Raw genomic sequence first — 26,075 nt, 5'->3', positions numbered from 1 at the left:
CATACGGTACTGACACTGCCGCTTCTCTCTCTGCTGGCTCCCACAGGGATTTGCTTCTCCTGTGTTTCATGATTTTACTGTGTGAGAGCTAATATTTCTGGAAGTTCATCTGTGAGACTCCTCTAAAGCCTGGGCTGAAGATAGTTCTCAGATAGGGTGGCCAATCTTGGTTCGCTTTAGGACAGGACTGGGAATTTCCCCGGGGATGTGGAACATCCACTGCTAAAATTAGGAGTACTAGGCAAACCTGAATGAGTTGGTCACCATATTCTCAAAGTTGCGGGGGCCCATCAAATTACTTGAGGGCTACCTTGTAATTACAAATTATCAGGAAAAAATTTTAGCCCCTTGATACAATGCCAAGTTTCAAGCCAAGCAATTTTACCTGTGGTTACCTGAGCAGTGAGAAGGGTTCCCCTTATGCTGAAGATGCACTTCTTTAGGATACTGGACTCATGAAAGTGCATTTTTAGTTGTTTTTGGCAGTAGGGTGGTCAGTTAGTGTACCTAGTTTGCCTCTGTGCTAGAAACAGAAGACTTGTAGTGTTTTGTCTTTCTTTAACTAAATTTTAAGCTCTAGGAGAGCAAAGATTAGTTTTCTAATTTTTTGTAATCCTTGAAATATTTAGTTCAGTGTGACACCCAAAATATATTTTAAAAATAGTTGCTGAATGCATTTTCCAAGGGGGATTGTTGGGGAAAGTAGAGTAGCACTTAAATATGTAACCTTTCGTTTTATTATACCATATGAAAAATTCTTACCCCAAATCTTTTTTAATCTAATATTTAAAAATGCAATATAACTATTTTGTCTTCTAAGATTTGAATACCTAATATATATAAAATAACACTAAAATTAATCATTTTTGTCTTGCATTTGAAATTCAACAAGCCCATCAGTAAGGTAAGATAGGTTATATTACTTGTCAAGCTTCTCAGTGTTTTGACGCCAGTGAGTCATATCCTTTCTCCACCTCAGATTTTCTTGGCTTCCAAAGGCACTTCCAGATGGGCTTCTCTCTGTCAGACAAGTTTCAAAACCTTTTTTAAATGTTATTTCAGTTAGACCACATACATGTATATTTGCAAACATATAAGAAATACTACATAATGTTATTAATTTTATACATAGCCACTTTATCCTTAGTACAAGTGGAAAAACCTGACAATGGTGCTTTTTATTAAAATTTTTCACAACAGTTACAGAAGAAATATATTTGCTAAGTGTAATATAAAAAAACCAAACACCCTTTTAAATAAGCAAACTTTCTAATACTGACTTTCCCAAAATCTTAACCATGGTTTATAAGACCCTGAATGATATGACCTTATTTCCTCCCATTCTTGCTTACACTACCATTAGAGTGTGTGTGTGTGTGTGTGTGTATGTGTGTGTGTTTACAGTTTCACTAGATATGTTACTGATTTAGGATGTGCGCAAAAGTGGTTATTCCTTTTAACTGATTGTTTTTCCCACAAATTTTCACTGGCCAGTTATTCAACTCTGCAGAAAGGCTTTCCTCAACTCTCCACCACTTCCTTTCCTCTTAATTTACTTTATGTCTCTCCATAGCACTTATGACCACAAAAATATAAGCTATTTAAGAACAGAGATTATGTCCATTTTGTTCACCACTTTATGTCAGGTACTGACAAAGTGTCTGGCACATCTTGAGAATTCAATAACTTTTTGTTTAATAAATAAACACATTAAGGATTCCAAAAGTAATTATTTCTTCTGGTCCACAGAAGGCAGGACAGGAGGAAGATAGGGGCTTTCTCCCAAGAGGTTTCTAGGATCGAAGGCAAAGTGAATAGTATGCGCTCCTTTAAGGGGCAGCAGCAACAGAGCTGATTCATACCAATCCAGCAGAAGTGGAGAAGGCATTGAGAACTGAGGAGAAATATAAACAATGGAATCAAGTCAGGACTTCAAGCTTTCAACTAGAAACCTGATATTCCTTTGTGAAAAACATGAGACTTTAAACTGGCTGGGAGGACGGAAAGAAAAATGAAAGTAAAAATTCAGAGTTCAAACAAAAACTTTAAAAATACTGAGAAACAAATATAATTTGACACACAATAAAAGACATGTCTGGATATTCCTTCTGCTTTCTCTCCCTTCCCTTCCCTTTCTGTCTCTCTTTACCTCTTTGATTTTGAAACCTCTGTCTTTAAGAAATTTTGTGAAAGAAAGTAAAAAGATATGTCTACACTAAGACAGTTAACAAAATAAGTATCTGTGATCTATCTTCATTTTTATCATTAACTGTTTTTCTTTCATGAAAGTGTCTCTCATCTCCTGAGTTAAAAATGTCTATCATTAGGTGGCCTAGCTTAATAAGTGTCCAAATATAAATAAGAATTGCAAAGGTTTAATTTTTTGAAGATGAGAACGTCAATTCTTTTTTTTAAGTTGAAATATAATTGACATATAACATTATATTAGTTTCTGGTATATAACACAATGATATGATATATGCACATATTACAAAATGATCATCACAAGTCTAGTTAACACCCATCACCACACATAGCTTCAAATGTTTTTCTCTTATGATAAGAACTTTTAAGATATACTCACTTTGCAACTTTCAAGCATACATTTGTTAACTAGAGTCACCATGCTATAAGCTACATCCCTAGTACTCAAGTATTTTATTACTGTAAGTTTGTACTTTTTGACCCCTTTCACCCATTTTGTCCATCCCTACCCCCCACCTCTAACAAACACCTATCTGTTCTCTGTATCTATGAGTTTGGTGGGGGGAGGCAGGAGAAGGGCAGGGAAGGGGTGGAACGGTTTGCTTTTTTTTTTTTTTTTTAATTCCACATATAGAACTTAATTTCTTACATTCAAACAGTGGTATATGTCCAAAGATCACATGTTTAAAAATGTAACAAACATTAACAGCTCCACTGTTTCCAACAGTAAGCCTGAGAAAGAGCTATGGTATAATATAAAGAACAGTAAATTGGAAGTCAAAAGATGTTGGTTCCATCATTTAGTTTATGACCTTAGGCAAGTTATTTACCTCCCTGAGTTTTATTTTATCTTAAAGATGAGGATAATTATTCATTAGGTTTTATTAATAATTAAATGACCGAGAAAGTTAATTTCCATACTTTCTAGAGGGCTGTTGTACATACTAAATGAGTTACAAGAAAATCAATAGGTACACTGTAAACTGTATGTAACTTAAGTGAAAAAACAGTGCTCAATTAATTCCAAAGGCAAAGACTTTGTCTTATTCATTATTTAATTCCAAACACACATAGCATATAAAAGATATTTAAGTTTACTTAGTGATCAAGTTAAATGGCCTATCAAAAAACATTAAAAAATATTCATGCAAACATACAGTCACATTTTAAGTCAACAAATATATATCGAGCTGTTAGCATATGTCATGTACACAGATGACTAAGCCATGTCCCTGACCTTAAGAAGGTCTCACCATCAATATTACTTTAGAATTTACGAAATGTTTACACACGCGGTCACTACAAAGATGATATCAATTAGTTATACTACCTTTTAAAATCTCAAAACAATCACAAGTGGACGAAGAAAGGGAAAGTGGGGAAATTAAGTGTTTTGGCCAAAGTTATAAGGCTAATGGGTAGCAGACTAGGAATTAGACTTCAAATGCTACTAAATTGTTTTCTCTTCCTAATATTTGAGTTTAATGGGCAATATCTTTGCCTTACATACAGGGTATATTAATTCACTGCAAAACTAGGAAACTTTTTTTTATACATTTATTTATTTATTTGCTGCATTGCGTCTTCACATGGGCTTTCTCTACTTACGGCAAGTGGGAGCTACTCTTCATTGTGGTGCGCCGGCTCCTCATTTTGGTGGCAGAGTTCTCTTGTTTCGGAGCATGAGCTCCAGGTGTGCAGGCTTCAGTAGTTGTGGCACATGGGCTCAACTGTTGTGGCTCATGGGCTCTAGGGTGCAGGCTCAACAGTTGTTACATGGCATGTGGGATCTTCCTGGAGAGGGACTGAACCCGTGTCCCCTGCACTGGCAGGCAGATTCTTAACCACTGCACCGCCTAGGAAGTCCCCTAGGAAACTTTTAAGAGTAAAAAGTGACGCTACATAAAACGGACGACTAAGAGTAAACCATAATGTAAACTACAGACTGTGTATGATAATGAGCGTCAGTGCCGGTTCATCAATTGTAACAAGTGTACAACTCTGGTAGCTGTGGTTGATAATGAGGGAGGTCACGCATGTGTGGGGACAGAGAATATATGGGAATTATCTGTATCTTCAGCTCAATTTTGCTGTGAACCTAAAACTGCTCTTAAAATTTTTTTTTTTAAATAAGGGATACTATTAATAATCACACAAGGGCAAGAGAAAAAAGCTGAGATTATCCAGAGCAAATTATAAGTATGCTCACCCTATTCACATAGGAATTCTAACTTGCAAACAAATGGCTATTCAAGTTAATTCATAGATACATTTAAAACACTATTTTAAAAGTATAGAACTGTCACTGAAGACTTGCAAAAATGATCACTGTAATATAGTGTTCAAGGAAACTGAAAAAAATTCTCACCAGAAGGAGAAGATATTGTGTACGTACCAAGCTGTCCTCGGCTTCGGCGCACCATTTCTTGCCTAGCACCTATGCTTCCAAGAATAGCTTCCTCAAGTTTTGCTCTCATGTCTTTTGATTTCTTAAAGGTCAAGCTATTCATTCTTTCAAATACTTTCTTTCCCTAAAATTTAAACATTAGAAAAGAAGACACATTGAGGAAATTTTCTTCTTTCCACATTGTATTTCCCCTCTTATTCTTCTTTGCAACGGCACAATGATCACTTACTTTGTACTCAAAGCAAGATACACAAAGATAAAGCAGATCTAATAGCCGGTTTAGCTGCAGGACCGAGAGATCTGTAAACCACTTTTGTAGAACTGTCTCATCTGCATTCTTGAGAACCCAAAGCAGACAGATCAATAGACTTCGACTTGATTCTGCTGAAAAGGTAGTGTGTTGCCTGCCACTCTGAAAATAAAAAGCAGTAGAATGAGACACGATGATCAAGACCATTTCTTTTTTACCAGTTGTCAGCTATTTTCTTCTAAAAGCAATATAACAATAATTACTTAAAAATCAAATATTTCAAATGAACCATTTGATTTAGACAATACTTGTGTAACTCATATAGAACCTTAAACTTAAGGTCCTGAAATTTAATGAACCTTTCCTAGTAATAGAAGATTATTTTAATCTATGACAAGGCTTCCAGCAGACTATAAACGTTAATAGAAAACATAAAAGGAAAAACTAAAAGGTCCTATTATTAAAAACTAAGATACCTACCGAAGACTAAGATATCTACTGAAGACTACCAGACACGATATAAACAACAGAAGAAGAAAACCCCAAAACAAATGACTGTATAAAAAACTTATATAAGAAGACATAAATAAGAAAGCAGTGGATGGGATGTTGAGAGGAAATACAAAGGAAAGCCATGACCTCAACTACTACCCTAGTCTCCCCTCTACCATGGATGATGATAACAACAGCAGCCTAATCCTACATAAAGCTTGCTCTGTGCTAGGCACTGGACTAAACACTTTATGTATTTTAATTTACTTATCCTTTGAAACCATCTAAAGAGATAAATGTTATTACTGACCCCATCCTACAGACAAGAAAACTGAGAAAAGAAGTAGTTAAGTATCAATATTTTGTGAAAGTATTTTGCAGTAAATGGTGGAACTGGGATTCAGATGCAGAAAGTGTGGCTCCAGAAACCAGGCTCGTATCCACTATGTTTACTGCCTTTCATGGATGCATGTGCACGTAAATATACTCACCTACATAAACTCACCTAACCACTATGCTATACTGCACCTGACCTGGACACAAATAGCTTTGACTCCCACCCCCAAATCCACAGTCTCTCTGATAAGGGAAATGCTCCTTTATTTTAAAAGCAAGCACTTTCTACAGCAGAACTTTTAGGTATGCATAAATAAATTGACTAAATTCTCTATGACTGATTTTTTAAAACAAAGTTTTAAAATTATACTTAATATGACAAACAGGTACACACTAACATATCTTATACCCCCATATAAATTGCCAATAACACAGTGACATAGTTTGAAGAAAGCTAGACAAACACGAAAAAGACTCAGTAATGGAGAGATGTCAGTTTTCCCCCAAATTGTTCTATAGGATCAATGCAATTCCAATCAAGATACCAGCCAGGTTTTTCCTAGAAGCTGACAAACTAATTTTAAAACTGAATGGGTAAAAGCAAAGAGCCAAGAATAACCAAGACACTCCTGAGGAAGAATGTAGGTAGGATAGGGGACAAACATGCTCTACCAGGTAGCAACATTTACTAAACAGTTAGAATAATTAAGACAGTCTGATACTGACATGTGGGTGGACAAATAGTCTAATGAAATAATAGGAAACACACAAAAAAATCCTATGCATATGTGAAATTGAGATATATAGCTGAGCTGGCACTATGAATCAGTGGTGGAAGGATGAATTATTTAATAAATGTAAGAGATAACTGATTTCCCTAGGGAAAAGAAGTAGACTCCTACCTTTCACCATTGTACAAAAAATAAATTCCAGGCAAAGAAAGAACTTAAATGTTAAAAGGAAATATAAGAGAACATATTTATAATCTTGGGAGTAGGAAAGAATTTCTTAATAAGAAATAAAAAGCATAAACCATAAATCACAAAAACATGATCCCATAAATCACATCTGCCTACACTGAAACTGAGACTGTGTGTTCATTCATTCAAATAATAAATAAATAGATACACAGAAAAGAACACAATAAATTAGTAGAAATTTGCTGCATATAAAACTAACCTGAGATTTGTATCCAGAACAGTCTTTCTCAATAAAGTTTCTATGAGAGAATTAAGCTCTACAAAAAATCAGAGGGGCTATTTTCTCCATTCTCCCAAAGCATTAAAAAAAAAAAGATAATTCTGGTCCAGTATTAACCATCAATGAATCTTCTGTGAAGGAAGAAACCACAACCCCAGGACTCTTATTATACCTACAAATAATAATGCAAATATAAAGTCCAGTACACAGTCACAAACTAGGCACACAAAGAAGCAATAACATCATGAGTGAGAACTGACAAAACATACAACAGAAAAAGGTACACTAAGACTTGAGATACTGGGCTTCCCTCGTGGTGTAGTGGTTAAGAATCCATCTGCCAATGCAGAGGACACAGGTTCAATCCCTGGTCTGGGAATATCCCACATGCCATGGAGTAACTAAGCCCATGTGCCATAACTACCGAGCCTGTGCTCTAGAGCCCATGAGCCACAACTAAGGAGCCCACATGTCACAACTACTGAAGCTCCCACACCTAGAGTCCGTGCTCCACAACAAGAGAAGCCACTGCAATGAGAAACCCAACACATCAAAGAGTAGCCCTTGCTCGCCACAACTAAAGAAAGCCCATATGCAGCAATGAAGACCCAATGAAGCCAAAAATAAATAATAAAATTAAAAAAGACTTGAGAAATTGAAATTATCAGAGATTATAAAATAACCACACTTTCTATGCACCCTTGTCCAAAAAATAAGATTAAAAATCTTGACAGGAAACTTGAAAATATAAAGAGAAATATTTTAATGGAAAGAAATAGCAGAAACAAACAGAATTTAGAAAACTGAAAAAAAATTTACCCAATAACCAAATTAAGAACTCCATGGAGGGACTTCCTAGGTGGCTCAGTGGTTAAGAATCCGCCTGCCAATGCAGGGGACATGGGTTCGATCCCTGCTCCAGGAAGATCCCATGTGCCACGGATCAACTAAGCCTGTGTGCCACAAGTATTGAGCCTGTGCTCTAGAGCTCATGAACCACAATTACTGAAGCCCACGTGCCTAGACCTGTGCTCCGCAACAAGAGAAGCCACCGTGAGGAGCCCGTGAACCACAATGAAGAGCAGCCCTCACCTGCTGCAACCAGAGAAAGTCCGTGTGCAGCAATGAAGACCCAAGGCAGCCAATAAATAAATAAATAAATTTATTTTAAAAAAAAGAAAAAAAAAAAGAACCCAATGGATTGGTGTAATGTAACATCAAGTATAGTTAAGGAGAGGATAAGCAGACCAAAAGATCAAAAGAAACATTCCAGCATGAAGTACAGATTAAAAAAAAGAAGCAATACACAGAAAAGTAGAGATAAAGACAATACAATAAAAAGGACTAACATAAGTTTAACTGGATGTATGAAAGAGGAGAGACAGAATGGAGAAGAGGACATATTTGGACAGACAATAGCTGAGAATTTCATAGAATTGAAGAAAGATGTTGCATCATAAATTTAAGAAGCCCCAAAAAACTACCAAGCAGAATAAACATAAAGAAATTCAGGAGACTTCCTAGGTGGTGCAGTGGTTAAGAATCCGCCTGCCAATGCAGGGGACATGGATTCAATCCCTGCTCCAAGAAGAGCCCCCAAGCCGCAGAGCAACTAAGCCTGTGAGCCACAGCTATTGAGACCATGTGCTGCAACTATTGAAGCCCATGCGCCTAGAGCCCGTGCTCCACAACGAGAGAAGCCACCACAATGAGGAACCTGCGCACTGCAATGAAAAGTAGTCTCCATTCACTGCAACTAGAGAAACACTGTGTGCAGCAACAAAGACCCAATGCAGCCAATAAATAAATAAGTTTATTAAAAAAAAATCAAAACTAGACAATAGATTGAAACCACAGAAAGCCAATTCTAAGGAGAATATCAAAGAAATGACAGGAAAAAAAAGCCAAATTATCTTCAAAGAAGTAACAGTTCACCATAGCTGACTTCCCAAAAACAGCAATGGAAAAGAGAGGACAATGGGAACAATGTCTTCAGCATGCTGAAAGATAACTGAGGAAACTCAGACGCTATTTCTTAAAAAAAAAATCCTAATGACGGTTAAATAAAGACATTTTTCAAAGAAACATAGGGAGTTCATCACCATAGAACAGAAAATTCTAAAGGATGTATTTCACAAAGTAGAAAAACATCCTTTACAGAAGGTCACAAATTCGAGAAAGAATCAAGAGCAAATAAAGTGATGAACACATGGGCAAATCTAAATGATAATTGATTCTATACAGCCATAAAAAAATAACAATAATGATGGTGTCTTGTGAGGTTTAATACATAAAACGAAAAATAGCATTTAAGTAGAGAGAAAGGTAAATAAAGCCAACCTGTTCTAAGATCCTTCAGTTAACCAATGTGAAAGTAAAGGTAATGATTAATATGAGACTGAAATTTAAGGAAGCATACTCTTCTTTGTAATACAATCACAAAAAGGATAGAAACACGATGTATAACTTCCAAACCAGTAGAGAGGAAAAAGCAGAATGAGGAAAAAACAGAATGAGAAAAAAATGATCCAAAAGAAGATAATAAATGAGACAAAAAGAAATACATAATAGGGTGGGAAAACATGAAGTAAAATTAAAATGTTAAGTACATTAATTTAATTGTACTAAATGTAAATGGATTTTAAAACTCTAATGAAAGACAAAGATGAATAGACCAGATTTTAAAAATATAAAAAACTCTAACCACATGCTGTTTACAAAAGACACATTTAACCATAAGTTTCAAATATTTAAAACATGAGAAAAAACCCTGAAAGTAAAAGGATAGCAAAACTCATGCCATACACACACACACACACACACACACACACACACACACATACTAAGCAAAAGAAACATCATAGCTATACCAATATTATACAAAATTGACTTCAAGGCAAATAAAAAATAAGTATTACAGCTCATGTTGACAAAAGGTATAATCCACCAAAAACATAACAATTTTAAATTATTAGATATTTCATAGTAAGGCCTCAAAGGAAATAAAACAAAATCTGACAAAATGACAAGAAGAAATTATAACACCACAATTGTAGTGGGATATCAGAAAAAGTGAACAGAATTCAGTAAAGAGAAAGAAGATTTAAACAATAGGATTAACAAATTTTATGTAATACACGTAATGGATAAATACAGAACACATAACTAACAAATGAAGAATATGCATTATTTTCAAATATGTGAGATATCTGCAAAAAATGACCACGTACCAGACCATAAAACAAACTGCCATAAGTACAACAAACGAATTATATGGGGTAAGTTCTCTGATCATTCAATAAGGCCAAATCAGAAACAAAAGGACTGCTAGAAATTTTCATATGATTGGAAATTCTAAAACAAGAACAACTTAATAGTTCAAAAGTCTAAAAAAGAAACCATAATGAACTTTAGATATATTTTGATGAATAATGAAAATGTTACCTATACATTGTGGTATATAACTAAAACAATAATTAAAGGAAAATGTTTATGATTAAAATATGGATCAGAGAAGAAAGGATAAAAATTAGTGAGTTAAGCATCCATGTCAAGAAGTTAAAAAAAAGGACATCAATATAAACCCAAAGAAAGAAGAAGACGGTAAAGATAAACATTCAAAAGTGAGGATCAACACTGACCCCAAATTAGTTCTTTATACAGACTAAAGAAATATACAAATTTCTGCTGAGACTGATTTAAGACAAAAGGTATGAAAAGGCAGTCACAGAAATGAAAATGTTTACATCTACTATAGATATTATAGACATTAAAAAGATCATAGAAGATATTTGAAACAACCTTGTATGCCAAGAAATTTGAATAAATTTCTACTAGAATAAAATTTACAAAAATCAGTGTAAAAAGAAATAGAAAACCTGAACAGTCTTATAATCTTTAAAGTAATTATATAAGTAATTTTAAAACTTTCAAAAGAGAAAACTGCAGGTACAGATGGATTCACTCACAAGTTCTCCAAATATTCCAGGAAGAAATAATATCAATTCTAAACAAGTACGTGCAGGGAACAGAATAAAAGGGGAAATTCCCTAGCTCATTTTAATTGGCTAAACTACCCCAGATTCCAAAATCTGAATAGAACACCATGAGAAAGAAAAAAAATCTTACTAACACAGATACACAATCTTAGACAATCTTACAGCAAACGAAATCTATTGATATACAATCATGAAAAAGTTGAGTTTAATTCAGGAATTCAAGGTAGATTTAACACTAGAAAATCAATTTAAAGGGGTCACAGTAAAAGATTAAAAAACAATGGGGCAAAAAGGCATGATAAAATTCAACAACTATTCATAATTACAAAATTAAAACTTAGCAAACTAGGAACAGAAGGCGACTTCCATAATATAATAGAGGGTATCTAAAAAATACCCCTAATCCCCAAACCAAAACCTTTAGCACCTGTGTTTAAGAATGAAATGTTGCAAGTTTTCCCTTTAATGATGCCAACTATCACTACTTCTATTTAACACTGTACTCAAGGTTCTAGCCAGTAAATAAGTTATGAAAAAAAAACAGAAAGGAAGAAACAAAACAACAAAACTGCCAGATGATATGATTGTGTACATAGAAAAAAAAACTATACCTATGTTATTAGTCTGGCAATTCTGCTGGAAATAAACATTATTGGTCAAAATCAATTCTATTCCACATAAAAGCAATCAACAATTAGGGCGTTGCCTTGTAGTCTACTGGTTAGGACTCGGCACTTTCACTGACGTGGCCCAGGTTCAATCCCTGGTCAGAGAACTGAGATCCCATAAGCCCCGCGGCACGGCCAAAAAATAAAGAAAAAAAGCTATCAACAATTAGAAAACAAGTTTGACAAAGATGACATTTATGAGACTATAAGAATATAATATTAAATACAAATTTTATATATATAATTTATATGTATTATATATTATCATATTATATAATATTACTAAAATATTTTTTAAATATCAAGGACCAACAAGACACCTAGAAAAGACATTCTGGGCCTCTGGTGAAAGCTGTAAAAGTTTATCTATGTATAGATATTAAAGAAGGCCTAAATAGTGGGGAGATCTAACATATTCAAGGATTTGTGCTGCCTTGCAAACGCTGCCACCTCAGAACCTCACGCACAGCCTAGCCATGGTCAACCCGACCATGTTCTTCGACTTCGCCGTGGATGGCGAGCCCTTGGGCAGTGTCTCCTTTGAGCTGTTTGCAGACAAAGTTCCAAAGACAGCAGAAAACTTTCGTGCTCTGAGGACTGGGGAGAAAGGCTTTGGGTATAAAGGTTCCTGCTTTCAGAAAATAATTCTGGGATTTATGTGCCAGGATGGTGACTTCACATGCCATAATGGCACTGGTGGCAAGTTCATCTATGGGGAGAAATTTGATGATGAGAATTTCCTCCTGAAGCATATGGGTCCTGGCATCTTGTCCATGGCAAATGCTGGCCCCAACACAAACGGTTCCCAGTTTCTCATCTGCACTGCCAAGACTGAGTGGTTGGATGGCAAGCGTGTGGTCTTTGGCAAGGTGAAAGAGGGCATGAATATTGTGGAAGCCATGAAGCGCTTTGGGTCCAGGAATGGCAAGACCAGCAAGAAGATCACCATTACTGACTGTGGACAAATCTAATAAATATGACTTCTGTTTTATCTTAACCACCAGACCACTCCTCCTGCAGCTCAGGAGAGCACCCCGTCACCCCCATCTGCTCAAAATATCCTATAATCTTTGTGCTCTCACTGTAGTTCTTTGGGTTCCATATTTTCCTTATTCCCCTCCAAGTTTAGCTGAATTGAAAAGTTAAGTTTACGATCATGAAATAAAAACTAAACAACAACAACAAAAAAAGGATTTGGGGATGCAACGGTGTAAAAACATTAATTTTCCCAAAACACTGATAGATTCAATACAATCTTATTTTAAAATAAGACATTCTAACCACCAAATTCACAATTAAGTATATGAAAAAGCAAGTCACAAAAAAAGAGAGATACCTTTGAACCACTTATAATTGACAATGGGCTTGATCCAGACATATAAACTACTATAAATTATAAACAAAGGCTGACAATCCAATGGACAGGGGCAAAAAACACTCTAGATACTTCAAAAGAAAAAATCCAATAGCCATTTATATGAAAAAGTGCACACCCTCATAAGACCATCAGGGAAAAGAATGCTAAAATGAGATTTAACAATGTATTACCAAATTGACAAAAATTTTAATATTTGAATATTCTCCGTGCAGATGAACGAACATATGAACGAATGGAAACTATCATACTGCAGGTGCAAATATAAATTAAAACAAACCTTTTGTAAAACACCATGGCATATCTAGTATAGAGGAAGCTACATATATATGACCCAGCAAATTCCACTCCTAAGAAATACCCTAAATAAAAGTGTATACATGTATACAGGAAACATAAAAGAATCTATAGGATTGCTATCTGTAATAACCAAAGATCAGAAACCACTTATGCATCTATCAATAGAATGAGTAAATAAATTGATCTATAGTCAGACAATGGAGTATCAAACTAAAATGAAAAATCAGTGAATTATAGCTATACTTTACAACATGGAAGAATATTAAAGATGTAATGTGAAATTAAGCTATAGTATTTAGGGATGCAAACTTAGATGGTAAAAGTATTAAAAAATTAAGCAATCACTTCATTAGTTAGGACAGTGGGTGGCTTGGTGGATAGCTGCGGTGAGAAAGAGTAGGCTAAGTATTTCTGGAAGGCAGCCAATGTTCTATATTTTGTTCTGAATGGTGGTTACAAAGGTATTCATTTTAAAATCTTTTGTGAACATTTACATTTATGTTTCATGTCCTTTTTCATGTGTGGTATATTTCACATAAGCAAGGTTTTAAAAAATGAAAAGCAAGGCCAATAACATTGAGAATAGTGTCATTTTGAGGGGAGAAAGGAACTGAATTGAGGGCAAACTGGGAACTTCCATGGAAATTGCAATGTTCTATTCCTGAAGCTGAGTGGCAGGTACACCGCTGTTTCTCCTATTATTATATTTTAACTATACATATACTTTATACATTATTTTGTATATAGAATAGCAAAAGCAAGTAAAAGAAAAAATTGATAAACTGGAATTCATCAAAATTAAAAACTTTTGTACTTCAAATGACATCAAGAAAGTGAAAAAATAATTCACAGGAGAAAATATCTGCAAATCACATATCTGATAAGGAATTTATATCCACAATATATAAAAAATTCTTTCAACTCAATAACAAGAAGATGAATAACACAACTTTAAGTCATTAAAGGATTTGAATGTCTTTTTCTCTAAATAAGACATACAAAAAGATGTGCCAATAAGCAAATGAAAAGATACTCTCAGTATCAGCAGACATTAGGGAAATGCAAATCAAAACCATAATGAGATATCACTTCATACACACTAAGGTGTGAAATCTATACCATAAAAAAGAGATAATAAAAAGTGTTGGTGAGGATTTAGGGAAACAGGAACTTTTATTCATCATTGGTAAGAATTTAAAATGGAGCCACTGGGACGTCCCTGGTGGTGCAGTGGTTAAGAATCCGTCTGACAATGCAGGGGACATAGGTTCGATCCCTTGTCCAGGAAGATCCCACATGCCGCGGAGCACCTAAGCCCATGCACCACAACTACGGAGCCTGTGCTCTAGAGCCCACAAGCCACAACTACTGAGCCCATGTGCTGCAACTACTGAAGCCTGTGTGCCTAAAGCCCATGCTCCGCAACAAAAGAAGCCACCACAATGAAGAGTAGCCTCCATTCACCACAGCTAGAGAAAGCCTGTGCACAGCAACGAAGGGTAGCCCCCACTCACCACAACAAGAGAAAGGGCAAGACCCAATGCAGCGAAAAAAATATAAAAATAAAAAAACAATAAAAAAAATAAAATGGAACAGCCACTTTGAAAGAATTTAGAAGTTTCTCAATATGTTAAAGACAGAGATACAATATGACCCACCAAATCCATTCCTGGCTATCTACCTAAAAGAAATGAAAACATATGTGGACACAAAGACATGTACACAAATGTTCATAGCAGCATTATTCCCAACAGCCAAAAAGTGGAAATGATTCAACTATTCATCAACTGATAAATGGATAAAAGTCTGGTCCATCAATATAAAGGAATACTACTTGGCAATTTAAAAAAAAGTACTGATACATGTCACAAGATGAATGAACCTCAAAAACATCATGTTTAATGAAAGAAGCCAGACATAAAAGATCACAGTGTATAATTCCATTTATATGAAATGTCCAGAATAGGCAATCTATACAGACAGAAAGTAGGTTAGTTGCTGCCCGGGGTTAGGGCTATGGGGAAACAGAGAGTGACTGCTAATAGGTCTCAGAGTTCTTCTTAAGGTGATGGAAATGCTCTAAAATTAGATTGTGGTGATGGCTACATAACTCTGTAAAGATACTAAAAACCATGAAATTGTACACTTAAAATGGGTGAAGCTTTTGATACATAAATTATCTCAATAAATCTTTAAAAAATTTGTCAAGTAGGCCAGCTTCCATAAATATGATTGCAGTTTTCTGAAAGAAAGTCATTTAAAACTTTTAGAAGCTGATCAATGTTGCTCTACCAGCAATATTTGTTTCCTCCCTGCCTCCATGTTCTTCCCTCTTTAAGAGGGGAAAATGACAGGGCTAAAAAATATCAATTTATTTAATATAAAACAATATAAATCTTCATAGATTAAAAGTAAATATTCTCAACCGTTAAACAACTGAGAATATTTCTTAGGGCTGACGAAGAACAAAATGAATTTTGAAAATGAGAAAACAGGCTATATATTGAAAGTAGGGCAACTTTCAAAATTCTGAATGACAGAATATAGAACTTTATACCATAAAGACTGAGGTAACTAATAACTAAAAAACAGTACAAGATAGGTAATATTCTCAAAACCTTAATGTTTCCACAAAATAAAACTCAAAGTACTTTTGCATCAGCTAATACAATAATATCAGTTATTGCCATATGACCTAGTAATCCCACTACTGGGCATATACCCAGAGAAAACCATAATCGAAAAAGAAACATGTACCATAATGTTCATTGCAGCACTATTTACAATAGTCAGGACATGGAAACAACCTAAATGCCCATCAACAGATGAATGGATAAAGAAGATGTGGCACATATATACAATGGAATATTACTCAGCCATAAAAAGGAATGAAATTGAACTATATGTAATGAGGTGGATAGACCTAGAGTCTGTCATACAGAGCGAAGTAAGCCAGAAAGAGAAAAACAAATATTGTATGCTAACTCATATATATGGAATCTGAAGAAATGGTACTGATGAATCTGGTGACAAGGCAAGAGTGGAGATACAGATGTAGAGAATGGACTTGAGGACACGGGGCTGGGGTGGGGGGCGAAGGGGAAAGTGGGATGAAGTGAGAGAGTAGCATAGACATATTTATACTACCAACTGTAAAACAGATAGCTGGTGGGAAGTTGCTGTATAACAAAGGGAGATCAACTTGATGATGGGTGATGCCTTAGAGGGCTAGGACAGGGAGGTGGGGAGGGAGTCCTGGGAGGGAGGGGATATGGAGATATGTGTATGCGTGCAGCTGATTCACTTTGGTGTACTGCAAAAACTGGTACAAGAGTGTAAAGCAAATTATTCCAATAAAGAGCTTAAAAAAAATAATAATCTCAGTTATTAAAGGGTATTATATCCTTGTAAATATTTGTCTTTCCAGATAAAACTTCTGTAGGAGGGTTGTTTTTACCGTTGATGTGAGGAGGAAACTGCCGGGCCTTGTTAGTTGAGGAACTGATGTTCCTGCAATTGCCATGGCAACCGTCTGGCTTATCATGCTTCCGCTCTCACTCTCATAATCATCGGCGGCTATACAGATCGGTCTTCCTCGTTGATTGTGAGTTTCTGGGGAAAAAAATCATCCAAAAATAAATAAAGAAAACTTCTGTTTAACTTAATTAACAGCTTTGGACATGCAATTCCCTTTCTTATTCTCCTTTACTCTTTAAAAGAAACACCTACTAACATATACTGCTTATCATTACATCTACTTCTTTTAAAAAATAATTTAAATATTTTAAACATTAACTCATTCCTATAGTAATATTTATAGCTTTGTAGAGAACTTTAACTTGCTAGTAAAAGAAGATATAATATATACTAATAATAATATAAATTTCAAGGAGGGAAAAAAAAATATATAAATTTCTGCCTTCAGATAAGGGAACCCACACTAGTGATCGAAATACTGGGGAAACTATTCAACTATCAGTCCCTCAGAGGGAAGGAGTTGGCTATCTTTGTATTACCAACACCTACTGATAATACATATTAGATACCAGCAAATTTTTTTAATTGAACTGGAAGTACTTTATCAGGTTAACTGCTAGTTCAAATGCAACCTACCGTGTTTTCTTTAAGGCAAATGAAGGAATTTAAGTAAACTCTAAAAATGGAAAGCCAGAGGAATAAAACTTTGCGGATTCCAGTTTTTTAAAAGTAACATAACTTCAAATTGTTACCCGTATTAGCAATAAACATCATTCTTGTTACGTGGGTGAATATTAATTTCAATTTTATGTATATGAATAAAATTGAGACCGAGGGTCGAAGACATCTGGCAAGTTTTCTCATATTTTTTTTCAGATGAACAGTATACACTCACACCAAAAAACCCCCTATTTCCTATAGGTAGGTATAGAAATGCTATAAAATCATTATTTAAAAATGCGAAAGAAGAAATACAGAAACCTTGCAGTGAATTTTCTCACAGTCAAAAGTTTTTCAGAAATGTTAAGTATTTACAGTGTACCTATGTCAGTAAGTTTCTTTGTATTTCTTTTCCTAAAATAATATCATCTTTGAGATATTTTCTAATACTTTTAAACACTGAGATTTGCCTTTAGTTTGTCTTAAATATACTAAGTACCTGTAAAATCATACAGCTGAGGAACAGTTTCCATGATAATGCCAATCAGAGGTAGATACAACATAGCCACCCGAGCCTTTATCTGGGGGTCAGAGTACCGTGGGTCTGAGTCGTGACTGGACAGTAAATTGTGTACCATATTGATGACTTTCTTATGCAATCCAAATAGTCTATTTAAAAAGAAGATGAAGAAGCAGCTGCAGTAAGGTCACAGAGATTAGTTAATATCTTTAGAGCAAACATTAAGCCATGGCACTGAACCAATTTGTTCAACTTCTTAACTTTGCCACATATTTGCATGTATTTCTATAAAACACTTCTCATTTTAAAATTAATGAATGCCCAAAAAAATAAATTAATTAATGAAGGTCTCACTGTACAAAATAAGAATTGAGGGAAAAGGAAATACGATATAAATTCACTTAGGAGTAAATCTGAATATTTTTTCATTAACTCCTTAGTATATTTTAATATTAAATAACTTAAGACTAGTTAATTTTAAAGCAAAAACAGTAAATTTCACGTAGCTGTAGATTTTACTTCATCAAATTAAATCCTTTCATATTTACCCAAAATAAACTTTTATTTCCTTTTTCTAAAAGAAAAATCCTTTACTTAATAGGTTACAGCTGGGGTTGCCTTTGACATCTCTATTTAAACCGAACTTCCTTATTCATTTGGGCCCTAATAACTTCACAGACTCCCAATTCTGAGTTTCAACTGGGCTAATACACTAGTAAGGATCACTCTCATCTTCACAATTTTTGGCTTCTCTTCTTAGATTGAAGCTGCTTTGACTATGCAAACCATTCTAATGAAAAATTCATCCAACTTCAACTGCCCTTAATGCTGTACCTGGCAACTGTTTCAGATCTCATTCTCTTTCCTTTAAGCCTTTCACCATCAATCTCAATAGAAGACCTTACCTCCAACTTCTTTCTTTTAGGAAAGAAAAGCTATTCCGAATTTGCTCTGGCTAGGTCTTTTAACATATCTCCATCTTTATAGCTACCAAATCATCTTTCCTTTCATCTCAGAAAAAGTTGTACCTTCTCTCAGATAGTAGTTTCCCCATATGTTCAGTGAATCCTATCTTTCTTCAACAGCTTCAATGTCACTCCTCACTAAGTTCTTCCTTTCTTTCCTATCTTGAGAATACATGTTCATTTGAAACTAATTTGCTCTGGCTTATATATAGTATTTCTCTTAGTAATAAACTATTATATGATTTCTCTAGTAATAAACTTCCTGAATATGCAGTCTACATCAAGTGTTTTTTTTTTTTTCCATTTACTTCCTAATGTCTACTCTCTTCCTTTGAAACTAAAAGTTTTTGAGGGCTTACCACATGGTACTGTACCAGTTTCATCATTTAATAGCTAAATGATTTTTCAAAGATACTTAACCTCTGTTTCCCTATCTATGTATGAAGGTAATAACCTACCTCATAAAAGTGGCTGTGAGAATTAAGTTACATAATTTGTGTAACATGCTTATTCGCAAAGTGTCTCACACACTACCTTCTTCAGTAAATATTAGCTTTTCTCTTTTAAGATCACATAGCAGGTTTAAAAGCTATGATTTGGAACCAGGTATTCTTCCTCCAGGGCTCTTGATCTTATCTACCATTTTACATAGCTATATATAAACTCTACCTGGAGATTCTCCTTCCATCCAGATTTTTATTCAGAAAGTATATTTTTAAATACTGTCAAGAACTCCATCTAATGGACATATCTCAGATTTCATTTCCTAGCTCTTTTTTTGACGTTCTGTCATATTTTATGTTTTCTTCTCAGTGTTTTCTCCAAATAGTTCCCATCATTCCTCATATTTTGTATCATTCTTCCCAAGTCTTGAATTTTGGTTATTTGCTTTTCATGTTCTTCTTTTCAACTTGTATTACCAGTGATGATTCCTGAACCTGGGTATATATTTAACAACTCTCAGCAGCTACCAGCCCCAGGCTTCAACCTCTCTACTAAACTCTGCCCACTCGTCTTCAGGAGCCTTTTCATATGTCTACATTACTCAGTCACATTCAGCCATTACACACACACACACACACACACACACACACACACACACGACCTGTCATATTCTATGCTAGATGTTGGAGATAAGACACTGTCCCTGTTCTTAAAGAGGCTTGCTTTAGCAAGAGAAAAACACAGACACAAAAATAATAATTCAGTGTTATAAATGCTATAATAAATGTGCTAATCTTTTTTAGAACTAGGTCTGTACCAGGAAATTTGTGTTTAACCATAGTATAGTGTTTCAAAGTTGTAACTTTCTAACTACAATAAAAATTTCTAGAGAGCAAATCTTTGGTCAGTATTAGAACATATTATTGCTACTCAAGGAATTCTTTTTGGTTACTCAGCAAGCAGTAGTAAAAAGAAAAACATTCCTAAGGGTTTAAGATAATGTATACTGTATTTTATCTATGTAAATATAAAAAGAATGTAAAATTTAGAGGTGAGTCTCTCATAGTCAATCATTCATTCACTGAATTAACATTTACTTACCAAGTGTCCACTCTGTGCCAGACACAATTCTAAGGCAGTGGGAATACAGCAGCGAATAAGAAAGAAAGTGCCTGCTTTCATGAGTTCAAGAGGGGACAGATAATGAACAAACAAGCAAATTTCAGGTAAGTGCCTTGTAGAAAATAAAACAGGCTTATATGGTTAAGAATAATTGTGGCAAGGGCAACACAACTATAATTCAGAGTGGATGGCCAATGACAGTTTCATTGAGAAGATACTGTTTGAGTGGAGACCTGAAGAATCACAAGCAGGAAATGCCTATGTGGAGATCTCAGGACAATTTCAGCATTGCTTCAGGCAGAGAAAAATCCAAGTGCAAAGGCCCTAAAGTGGGACTGGGTTGGGCTCATTAGAGAAACAGAAGGCAGGCCAGGATGGCTAGATTGGAGTATGTAAGGAGGGAAGAGAGAGGCAGTGTAGACAAGAGCTAGATACATAGGGCTCTGAGGTACATTATTAAGTATGGATTTTATTTTAAATGTTACTTTAAAAGCACACACTTTTAACTATTTTAAAAGTTAAAAGTGTGCGCTATTAAACACATTGAAGAGTTTTTAAGCAAGGAAGTGATATAATTTAATTTTCATTTCTAAAAGACCACTTAGGCTGCTGTGTCGAAAAGGGATTTTAGGGAGGGAAGAGTGGAAGCATGATTAGGGGAGTAGCAGTAAAGATGGAGAGAAGTAGCTGAACCTGGGATATATTCTGGAGACAGTGCTAAGGGACTGGGTGAAGGAAAGAGTGAAAAAAGGAGGAAACAAGGAACAGTAAAAGCTTATAATCCTGTATATTACTATTTAAAGCTCTTCCAGTTATCTTTTTTTTTTAACTCAGTAGACAAAGTAGTAGTGAACACAGTTATCATTGCTTTTGGACTTTACAGAAAATCTTTCCAAGTGTCAAAGGACCAACTTTGAAGACTAGCGTGAAGAGGTAAAAAAGCAGTAAAGAAGTCTTTCATAAGTCCTATACCAATCCACAGAAATGTATCTATTTTAATAGAATTGAACCTTCACGTGAGAAAGAAACATCATCACAAAAATAGTTGACTCTGAGAATTCCCTATTCTTTATCAGACACTGCTGAACATTTACACAACATCTCCTTCCCCTGTCTTCCTTCCTAACAGAATGCAAAAATTTTCAGATATACATTCCTGCACCTGTGACTCAGGGGAAGCTGACTCCATTCCCCCAGTTTCTGAAATAGATCCAATCAGACTAGCCCTACTACTTAAAGCAGGCAGTCAGCAAGCTGTTTCATTACCAGTGTGAGAAGAGATAAATGTTAATCAACTAATTGCTTCCTTAATTGAGGAGGTCTACAAAGAAAAAAAAAATCATATGAACTAAACACTTTTTTAGTAATAGTTGATTTACATTTAGGAATGAGGTCCTTATCTTTTGCTTTGTAACAAACCACCCATGAACCAAAACCAATCTAAGCACCACATGTGAGTAGAAGTGATCTAATGCAGCCAGGAAGGTGGCATTGCTCTGGTGACTGTAATAGTACAAAACCGGCAAGTGAGCCAAATCAGTCCAAAGGAAAGATGTGCATTGGATGCTTAGAAAGAGCGTTTTTTCCCTCTCTCCTCTGCTGGACGTGAACAAGTAAGAATTTAATCTGAACTGCCAGAGCAAGTATCTTACAGTCATGAGAGGCACACGAGTAGAAGTAAGATATATAAAGAAACAGAACCCTGATAACATCATTGAGATGATTATAGTATGCTAAAAAGCTTATCTTTCTTCCAATTATAGAAAAATAAATATCCTTCCTTTAATAAAGCCAGTATGAAGAAAGGTTTTCTGTTTCTGGTAACCAAAATTATCCTGATATATCAAGTAAAAATACTGGTAATATAAAACTGAGACATAACAGTTATTAAAGAAAGGCAGAATGTGTAAAAGTTGTTTTCAGAGTGACTTTTTTCCAACAATGGATCCTTTTCTCCCCCCAAATGACATTATATTCATTTACCAATGCAAAATATAAGAGTGGTGGCAAAGCAGGGGTGGGACAATCGGAGTTACTGTCCTCTCCATGCTCCAACGTCTATACCCCAACCCCATCCTATATGGAAACGCATTAAGGACCTTTCAGCACAGTGTGAAAAACTGCTTCTTAAAAATATATTCCTAACATGAGAAGTTGCTGTTATGAAAAAACTCATGCCTTTTATTTGCAGACGATTTAGCCTTTGACAATTTATTAAGCATTAACTATGTCCCCAGTGCTAAGAACTTTACAAGCCTCCTCTTTCATTCATTCAATAAACACATCATAGGATTCTTACAAAACCTGCTCAAAAGCATCTCCTTTTTTTCTCTGGAGCACTTACTTCAGGATAAACTGCATTACAAACTCCCAATGATACTATTATGAGAAAAGTTGGGGAAAAAAAAGCAATTATCACCCAAATGTGTTACAGTCATACAGATTTTTGAAAATAGCTATTAAGATAGAAATACCCTATAGCGATCTTAGATCACAACACATTCACAGAAAAGCTATTTCTATAAATTCAAATCCCCAGACAATATACTCTTCTTACTATTCAATTTCCAAAAATTCTTTAAAAGTGTACACAATTTTGGAACTTTTTAAAACCTAAGTATATTTGTTTATAGAGCAAATTTTGAAGTACATGCTACATAGTATGATGGCAAATGATAAATTTTCCTCACAAGGAATCAAACAGACTAGTCTACCTTCCTTAACTGAAATGTGCCTGCGGTATATCAACAAATCTAAAAGCCCATCCACTAATATGCACAAATATTTTATGTACTACTAAGAAGGAAAAAAATGCCACCAACTAAACCATGATACAATGTTGATTTCGAGACAAACATCAAATTCAGAGATGACAAAAAATGTCTTTCTTAAAACTGATGAAACACAGAAATAACATGAGTATGGAACTTAGTGAACAGAGAAGTAGAAGAGTGGTAAAGAGTATTCTTTTGGTTCCCAGGAAGTTAAATGGGATACTTATGTCTCACTGTCCAAAATCAAATTGATATTCTGCATGGCAAAAATGGGTCTACTCACCCTTCAGCATCAGGATCTAAAATGACAGCCAGCTCTGTTAACACAAGTCCTGCCAAATAATGCTGTTGGCGGAAAGGCACAGACAATTCAAACATATTTGCAATCTTCTGGTCTTGCACATTGGTGGAGAAGCCAGAACTCTGTTTGGGAGTGAGGTAGAACAAAACTATGATAGCTATGCAACAAAACATTCTACAGACAGCATTACAACAAAGATGTGAGCATTATCTGAGAGTGAGGTAAACTTTTTAAGTTTATTTTTATATTACTATTATTAACATTGGAGAGAGTATCTGCTCTTACTTTTGGTATAGGAAACTATGATGAAATAACATTTTTAATTATTTTCAATTTCCTTTTTCTCACATTAAAACTTTTCCTTTATCTGCTTTTTCCTTTATACTTTTAGCTGCTTAATGTTTCAATATCATACTCTGAAGGGAAAAAAGGAACTAAATCTATATGATACATTATGCACTCACTGCTGAGTACACAAGAGAAATATTCATAGTCAAGACTATTGGTTTCCAGAGAAATTTCAAACACTAATGAAGTTGTTTTTCAGGGAAAACACTATCTATAGAAAATTATCATCTTTTGTTTGTTCAGTCACTGAGTTTTTAAAAGTTTTTTAATACTACAAAATAGCAATCCCAAGATATAGTTTAAGGCAAGAATGTCCTCAACCTCATCACCCTTTAATTCATATTCAAGACCACCCACGTGAGGTTTCTTAGAAGAACAGACTTCAGTTTTCTCTATGGAGAAATCATCTTCCTAGTAAGTATATAAAACTATTCTTGCCCCCACCTCCCAAAGAGTGATGTCTCTGTCATCTATTAGAATCTGAAAATTATGCAGTTAGATGAGAAAGTAGGGAAAAAGACAATGGAAGAAATTCTATTAATTTCTTGGCTGAATGAGATGTTTAGCAGGGAGTCAGATGTAAACAAATGTGTTTCATTAAACGTTTTAGGAACTGTACCTATGATTAATTTGTCCTTGACTGTGCAGCCACATCTTTGACAGAGGATGGGGGAAGAGAGCAAAAGACTAGCCTCATTCGTTATTGGAAGAAGTGTGTCCTAGCCAGGTAAAAGTATGTGGAAATAGGCTGACCCTTAAGTATTTTTGCAAAGGAAAAATAAAAAGTTGTGGGTGTTCTCTGATGTTTTCTAATCTTTCTAAGTAAAGTTTAAAATCTTTATCAAGCATCTGAGATTGATCTAGCATAGGGAATTACTTTCAGGAATTAAATATCTCAAAAATAAACTTACAAAGAGTTCAGATCAACTTTGACTTCAGACATTAAGAACCTAAGGAAGTAGCTTGTTTGCCTTAGGAATTATATAGCAAAAAGATGTTTCACTAGGAGGGAACATCCAGGCTTCTCTGATACGAAAATCACAAAATCCCTTCATTTCAGTCTGTATGACAGGACACATAATGATGGCTACGATAACCCTTTGTCATCTTTAGAGCAACTACTAGGCACCCTGTGAAAACCCATAAACACCCATCTAGTTTCCTTTGGGTTCTCTGGATACAAGAGAGGCAGGTAGGGCTTTGCCAGGACTGCACTGCAGTTTGACTTCTTCCTCTGCTAAATTATGCTTCATTCCCCTTCCTTTCACAGGAATTGACACCTAATAAACACCTTGTCCCCCAAACTCAGTCTGTGTCTCTCAAAAAAACCCAACTTGTGAAAACATCAGGTGAATTTGTGTAGTTGAATTCATTCCCTTGTGCATGAATTGGTAAGAAGGATACAACAAAGTAGTTAGAACTTGGGCCCTAGAATAAAGACAACATATCCCATGGTTCAAAGCCTAGCTCTGCCAGCTTTTACTTTGTGACCCTGGGTTAAGTTTCTGACTTTTCTGTGTTTCAGTTTTTTCACCGGTAAAACGGGGATAATAGAACTTACCTCCTAGAGTTGCTGTGAGCAGTAAATGATTAATACTTACAAAGCGCTTAATCATTTAATACTTATAAAGCACTTAGTATGGAGCCTATCACACAGCTATTATTCAAGTGTTACTTTTCACTTTTTCCACTATTTAGAATGCTTTTTCCATAAATGTGGACTTTAAAAATATTTTTTTCATATATTTTGCATACCTGAGATGTTGCAGAAGAAACAGAAGGTGATGGTGATGCAGGTGGGGTTAGCAGGCTGCAGGGTAAGTTTAAGGTAACATAGTGCTCATGGCTGCAAATGATTCGCAGAAAATCCAGCCTCAAGGACACCAAGACACTTGGAGTTGGCAATGAATAAAGCTTTGAAGACACCTTGTAAGCATTGTATAAATAAGAAAACACCAATTGAACACACCATTTCTTTAATACCAACACCAGAATGATGGATTAAAGAATTAAAGAAGAGTACTCAGTGGGCAGTTTTGGGGTTTGTGGTTTAAATAACAGTATCAGCTTTTTCCAGAGTTACTGCTAAAATAAATATGTGGAACTACTAGATTTACTGTATAAATCTACTGACAAGGTGCATTCTTAAAGCCACATTCTTATATTTCCAATATGGCATTAATAGTTTCACTTCTCAAAGATACACTTTATGAAGAAAAAGTATACCACCAAA

The 26,075-nt window shown here is 35.1% G+C and overlaps 2 protein-coding genes across 6 annotated transcripts in view; one reads left to right on the top strand and one right to left on the bottom strand.

Annotated features, from left to right (window-relative positions):
- DOCK7 (dedicator of cytokinesis 7) overlaps positions 1 to 26,075 on the bottom strand; it is a 208,065-nt gene that overhangs the window by 43,555 nt on the left and 138,435 nt on the right. For 4 of the 5 annotated variants that reach the window (XR_009050226.1, XR_009050227.1, XR_009050228.1 and 1 more), the window contains 7 exons: positions 25,598 to 25,768; positions 23,477 to 23,616; positions 17,868 to 18,037; positions 16,689 to 16,843; positions 4,842 to 5,024; positions 4,601 to 4,736; positions 924 to 1,020 (listed from right to left, as the gene is read on the bottom strand). Coding sequence is in view for 2 of the 5 variants with exons in the window: in XM_057717585.1 (XP_057573568.1) it covers positions 924 to 1,020; positions 4,601 to 4,736; positions 4,842 to 5,024; positions 16,689 to 16,843; positions 17,868 to 18,037; positions 23,477 to 23,616; positions 25,598 to 25,768 (1,052 nt within the window). In the remaining 3 variants the exon portion in view is untranslated. Of the gene's footprint in view, positions 1 to 923; positions 1,021 to 3,673; positions 4,082 to 4,600; positions 4,737 to 4,841; positions 5,025 to 16,688; positions 16,844 to 17,867; positions 18,038 to 23,476; positions 23,617 to 25,597; positions 25,769 to 26,075 lie in introns of those variants that run through there. The other variant, XM_057717594.1, reaches the window with a different exon arrangement.
- On the top strand, positions 12,033 to 12,527 carry LOC130841455 (peptidyl-prolyl cis-trans isomerase A-like). Its single transcript, XM_057717616.1, has one exon. It carries the CDS (start codon positions 12,033 to 12,035, stop codon positions 12,525 to 12,527), a length of 495 nt encoding a protein of 164 aa, XP_057573599.1.

The sequence above is a fragment of the Hippopotamus amphibius genome, chromosome 1 (assembly GCF_030028045.1).
Source record: "Hippopotamus amphibius kiboko isolate mHipAmp2 chromosome 1, mHipAmp2.hap2, whole genome shotgun sequence".
NCBI classification, from domain to species: Eukaryota; Metazoa; Chordata; class Mammalia; order Artiodactyla; family Hippopotamidae; genus Hippopotamus; species Hippopotamus amphibius.
This window is presented reverse-complemented; position numbering and strand designations above follow the sequence as displayed.